This window comes from Leuresthes tenuis, unplaced genomic scaffold (genome assembly GCF_036924035.1).
Source record: "Leuresthes tenuis unplaced genomic scaffold, fLeuTen1.0.hap1 SCAF_12, whole genome shotgun sequence".
Classification (NCBI taxonomy): domain Eukaryota; kingdom Metazoa; phylum Chordata; class Actinopteri; order Atheriniformes; family Atherinopsidae; genus Leuresthes; species Leuresthes tenuis.
In genome coordinates this window covers 20578033-20584319 of record NW_027325366.1, presented here as the reverse complement: position 1 = coordinate 20584319, position 6287 = coordinate 20578033, and the positions used below count along the sequence as shown (strand labels likewise).

The 6287-nt window shown below is 37.6% G+C and overlaps 1 protein-coding gene across 1 annotated transcript; it reads right to left on the bottom strand.

Moving 5' to 3' along the window:
• Positions 1–580: 580 nt before the first annotated feature.
• Positions 581–3269, bottom strand: LOC140319209 (protein FAM237A-like). The gene is made up of 2 exons (XM_072396806.1): positions 2903–3269; positions 581–961 (listed from the first exon to the last, which is right to left on the bottom strand). The coding sequence occupies exons 1-2, from the start codon at positions 3267–3269 to the stop codon at positions 858–860; spliced, it is 471 nt and encodes a 156-aa protein (XP_072252907.1). The 3' UTR covers positions 581–857.
• Positions 3270–6287: the final 3018 nt, after the last annotated feature.

Here is a 6287-nt window from a genome sequence, read left to right as displayed (position 1 = left end):
CATGTTAACAAAATGAGTGATGTCTCTTACAGTTTCCCATGTGCTTGTTAAACTTAAAGAGGATTTCCAGGAAAGGGCCTTGACATAACTGAAGAATTTTTTAACTTACAGGTCTGTCAACTCAGAATTTCAGTGTAATTTGGAAGATACATTTGGCATTACTTTGGTATTTTGTACAGTAAAGGGATGTTGCTCACAACATCTGTACATTAGGTACAGACAACATTAAATATTAGCAATTTGTGACATAATGTTCAAGTGTCCCACTGTTTTCTGTATAAACACTAAATGTGTATCCCCCCCCTTTTTTAAATCTGTAATCAGGATTAGTTCTTTTCAGAAAATGAAAACTATTAGAAAATCATAGACTGTCTCACATTAATGTAAAATAAGATCAAAGTCTGTGTTTGTGAGGCTTTAGCTTTATTCATCATTTATTGCCAAATGTGCATCATGTCGTGGTTTGACAGTTTATTTTCATTTGCTGACTGTTTTGCATTTAGATGGCCGAGGACCATGACCAACATTTATAGCCACGGCACAAGCATTTTATTGTAATTAGAATAAATTAACTGCATGGTCATTTTACAAATAGTCTGACAAAAAGTTCATAATATGAAAAAGGAAAAAAAAAGTCAATTTCAGCATGAACAAAAATTTGGCTTGATATGCAGGTTTTGTTGGCACAGATTGTTTTCATCTACCGGTTCACTTGATTGTGCATTACAGAAAATGTCTATGATAAAGTTATTGTACAAGAAATATCCTTTAACTATCAGTAAGGACATTAGGGTTAAATATATATTTACAGTGAGACAGGTAGACATTGTACATTTCCTCAATATGTGACGTGTGTCTTATTTCGGTTCAGTCTTTAGGGTGGTGATGTGTCCTCTGCGTCTCACTCTTACACTGAGCCATGCTCTTGAGTTCACTCCTGAGCTGTTGAACCTGAAGGACTCTGTAAGGGAAACACACACAAAGTGAAATACAGACTGAGTGCGCTGCAACATTCATGCTTCAACAACATCCATCCTCTCATAGCAGCTGCTTTTCTCCAAACAAAGAAAATGAGAGCTAAGAAAATGCCGGTAAAGCATAGTCTGACAGTTTGTAGTCAACTCTGGCACATAAACGTGTGAGTTTGACTGGGATTCTGGGCTGGAACGTGCCTTGCAGTATAGTAAGGCTAAATCCTTCACTGCCATGTAAGCAAGTACTAAAGGTTTGAACTGGATGTGAGCAACAGAAGAGAGGCAGCATGGAGAAATGAGAGAAGTGATTCCCCGAACTTAATGAAGACACTGAACAGCAGCTCTGTGGAGCCCTGTGGAGACCTGAAGGCAGACAGAAAGAGGAGTTGCGGTCATCCAAGCCTCTAACGGAGGTGCCAGCTTACTCAGTTTTTGTTTCCACAATTACTTTTGAATGTTGCAATGACAATAAGCAGCAAAAGGTGCCCCCACCTGACTGTCAAATGGTACTACACACTAAGGAATCAAGGCGGAGAAATGGTTCACAAATGTGCTTACAGCTGCCCTCAAGTTGACTAAAAGCAGTGTGTCATATTTCTGTACATCACAGTATGCACCCCCTTATAATGATACTAAAATGATAAAATACTATAAAGATACTCTACTATTAGTTTTGTAAAAGATTTTTTTAAAAGCTCAAAATAAGCAAAGAAGAATTTAGCCTCTTTGTCTTCACCTTAAGGTCATTTAAAGTACAATGACGTACATTTTGTACCTTTACAATGAAACAGGAAGTAATGCAACAGCAGAATACACAAGGCACCCAGCAGGAAACAAAGTAACAATGGTGTGAGAAGTAAAGGTATCACAAATGACACACTATAAGGTGTTAACAGAACATGAGAAATTTGTGCTGAAACACACATGTCAGCACACATGAAACACACTGCAGCTAATCTTTTCAATGTGCAGCTGATGATTTGAGAAACTATCTATAAATTCTTCTTAATTAGAGATTAAATATATTTATGTGCCAGGATGAGCATGCTAACTTAGGAAGGAACCAAAGTCTTCCAAAGTAAAACTGAAAACACTGTGAGCTTAGATATGTCAACTGGCCTTACCAAGACCAAATTCCTTAGTAATACAGCTAACTATACCTTTCTGATTTCAATAAGTGTCTAACGAAATCTAAAAACAAATTTTGAGGCTTGTTTAGTTTAAAGTCTGTTACGGCTGGCTCTTATCATACATAAAAATGCACTGCATTTTATTTTCAACCTGATCTCACCAGTACCATATCGGTTACTGTTAATAGCCCTTGTCCAGAACCTATAACATACCAAAATGTATGGGAAAATATGTATGGGCACTAGCTCATTGTTTACCTCTCATAATATCATTATTACATTAACAGTACCAGAAATTTTCCACGTGTAATAGCATGTTTTGTTTTTGTCATTTGAATAATCTGATTGTGTAAAATGTTAACTAAGGGCTTCCCACGGTGGTTGGCAATGCTTCCTCACAGCAAGAAGGTTTAAAATATAGCATATAGAAATATTTCAATATGAAATATAGGTTATTAATGGATTACGTTGACACTGTTGTTGTATGTTTTTAGAGAACTGATTACAAGTTCAGTGTCAGATGTAACAAACTTGTACCTGAAGGGCAGTCTTTTTTAATTATTAAAATTGATGCTGTTATTGATAGATGCTTTTATTTATTAGCTCTTTTCATAAAAAGTGCAATGAGCAACCGGCAGTTCTCACAGTTTTATCTACACACAGTTTACATTTTTTGTCTGTTTGTTTTCAGGTTGCCTATAACTGTATCGGGTTTTCATTCGCGTTTAATTAATATGGCCTGTATGGATTTCTCTGGCTGCAAACTAAACAGACCAAAGTGTGTATTTGAACACCTACTGTCAGTAATAAGAGACTGCACTGAGGTCATGTGTCTCCGCCCCAGGCCGTGACTCCTTGACAGGACGCAGTCCAGATAAATGTCCCAGAAGACCCGGGCCAGGTCCCAGAACAGCGCCGTGTGCTTTCCGTTGTCAGATGACCTGAGAGACTCCATCAGATCCCAGAGTGCGGACACCGTGTCGGCGATTCTTGGAGAGCGCATCTCCAGCAGCCGAGCCGAAGACGAGTCCCAGCACTTCGGGTCCGGACCTTGCACCGCCAGGGGGTCCACCTGACCCGGCTTCTGGCCTTGCAGCGGCACGGCACACATGCAGGTCAGCACAAACACTGCGGCCGCGGCTAAGTTAATGAGCACCAGGACCATCTGCGCACGAGAAGAGATTTTCCATGGATTTATCAACTAAGTTTTGCAGCTACCTTTCTTCAAACACATTTTCTACGGAATAACATAAATAACTCTTTTTTTCTTCACAAATTTTTTCTTTTTTTGAAGTTAAGCCTTTTCTTTTGACAAAAAGGGGTCCTTCTTGGAATAACATGATGAGATGGCATGAAAGCTCAATTTGTAAAGGAAACATCTGCTTATACTATTAACAACAACCTGTATGTTTATGGTAAAAAAAAGAGAAGAAATTACAGGCTAATTGTTTGTCTATCATAATACTGACAAGTTATTTGGATACAAGGCAAAACACAAGTTGGCCCTGACTATTAACATAAATATAAACGTAAAGTAAACAGATAGTAGTCGTGCTTTTCAATGAAAAGTTGTACTTACCTCTTAAGCTGGTCTGTCTCCGATATGAGTGTTGATGGGGGTTTAATAAATACCTGTTTGGTCTTAACTGACGTCAGTGCCTCCCTCCTTTGGAAGCGGCTGCTTGTCACGTTTATAAATGCTATGTTTTCTTTGTTTGTTTCTCTTTTTTGGCCTTTTTTTCCCCCAGCCATGTTTGCTGCATTTTTGTTGCAGCAATAACTGCTTACACTCTTGAGCACTTTTAGAGGGATGTTGCTTGGTTTCTGGTTGATTTATTTGCGCATCCAAGACGCTGGGGTGACACAAACCGCTTCACAGGGTGAGAAAACATACCAAGAAACAGACAAACAATGTAAAGAACAAATGTAAATCATTTGAAGTTCTTTGAATTTAGCAACTAATCTGACATGAGCTACATAAAGTAAATTGAATAAGGATAATCTCCAGTACCACCAACATGACTGATTCCATAAAAATATGCCTGTTAATAAGCCACTGCAAACGTGTAGTAATTTAACAAATTGAAATGGCTTTTTAGTTCTACCAACAGTATTTAACTTAATATTCAATGTGGCATTTATCTCTGATAAAACATGACAGAGGTAGAAGATATTCTACAAGCCTATTCATTTACATAAATGTGGGTCTTTTTCTACTCCCAAAACAAACAAAAAAAAAAAATTAATATGGTGTATGAATTCATACATAAGCATTCCGTATACTTGGGAGCCATTTGCCTTGTGTCCAGTTATGCTTTGAATTGTCACCGGCTGCCACATTTCAGTGTCTTCTTCTACATAAAAACATGACTAGTGAAAGTAAATTTAACAGAAAATACTAAATGCTTGATGCTGAAGAATGACCACTGAATGTGTTTAACTTGTTGTTATTGGAAATGTTCAGATATAAAAAAAGATAAAATACAGTTTTGCATCTTGGATATTAATATTTCAATGTATTAATGTTTTTCACTGTCTTCACTCAGAGCCTCAGGACAGTATGGTGCCCAATGTATGTCTTCAGCTGAAAATATAAGCAGTCTGACCTCTCAAACCTGGGTAGTTCTGCCATCTGTAAAAACAAACTTAAGAAACGAACAGTGTTCCAGAGAGTGGTAAACGAGTTTCTTTTCTATGCTTTTACTGAAATGTCACATGCATACCTGATCTCAGATGTAATTACTTTCACAGTGAGAGGCCAACACTAAATGTACTGGATGGGTGTCTTACTCATTCATACCTCTGATGATGCAAAGGAGCAGGCTTTACAACACTTCCGCTGCCAGGACTAAATTATGACTTTTAAATGAGGACCATTTTCCTGTTCATACTAAAAACAACAAATGTAATGTGTGGTTGCTTCTGGAAAGGAAGTCAAGTAGTGGGGTACTAATTGTTATTATTGTAAGGTATGAAGTTATGTGAAGATAAAAGCATTTCTATGTCAAGTCCACATGTAATAAACGCTGCTCCACCTTGCTGTGTAAAGCAGCATTTCCCACAAACCTATGTGGGGTAGCTCAGTTAAGAGATAACATTAAGATTTTTATTTTTGAGTAGGTTGTACCATAAGTACTTACAGTGAGTCAGCTGCAGCATCTGAGGTTCTAATACCAGAGAGAATGTGTAAAACTCATCAGAACACCAAATCAATCTCTTGATTGAGTTCCAATTTAAAGACCCAGAAAAGGTATAATGTCCACATTTCCTATTCCCCACCAGAAAAAGAGCTTAAGTTTAGATACATCATCATGGAGGCGTGTTAACTCCCTATGTCTCCACAAACCTAGTGTGATGATATTTAGGCCCAATATGTGGCTACATATGTGATCACATTGACTTTTCACTTCACATTACAGTTTATTTGACCCCAAATTCTTATAAAGGGTAAGTAGGGGATGCTGGAGGGTGCTAATCCACTGACCTCCATTCAAAAGATTGTTAGTTCAAGACATGTACTGCACGTCTGCCCGTGTCCTTGTACTTTTCTACCTCCTCTCAATCATGATTTCCTTCTTTCCATCACATCTGTGAATAGTTATGGGGTACATAGATAAAACAAAGTACCCAGTTAGATTTAAAAAAATGTAGTGTTAGGGCTTTCCTCGTTTAACTAAACATTGCTCTTGATTCCTGACATGTGATGTCAACCCAGCTTGGCAGGAAAAAAACAGCATGGGGATACATCTCACAGTTTACAACTATGGATTGTGACATAGATATGTTTTGGACTTGAGACCAAGCAAACTCCTTTCATGGTTTCTGGTGAGACTGGGTTGATCACACCATCAGAGAAGTAGAAACGGTTTGGAAAGTGATGGAAAACTGCTGAAATTGTCAGTTGGATAGCAAAGGTTGAAGATATAGCTATATAGTTAGCTGAATGCACTCAGTAGATATGGAGCAATGTTATCAGTATTGTTGTTTAAGGTAACCTGATGAAGATTAAAGAAAATTATTAGACTCTTTAACTGCTAAAAACCTTATTAGTATTATCATTATTCTTATTACAAGAGATCACTATCAGTCATAATCCACTGTCAAGTAAGTTAATATGGCTTTTAAACTGTAAGGATATTGCAGTACAAATTAGTTCATTCCTGTTAGCCACACACACACACAC

Bases quoted from the DNA above. Each gene is read 5' to 3' on its own strand.
- LOC140319209 (XM_072396806.1), bottom strand. From the start codon at position 3,269: ATGGTCCTGGTGCTCATTAACTTAGCCGCGGCCGCAGTGTTTGTGCTG. The intron at 962-2,902 runs GTAGGTGTTCAA...TTTCCCTTACAG, and splicing joins GCAGTCTCTTATTACTGACA to AGTCCTTCAGGTTCAACAGC.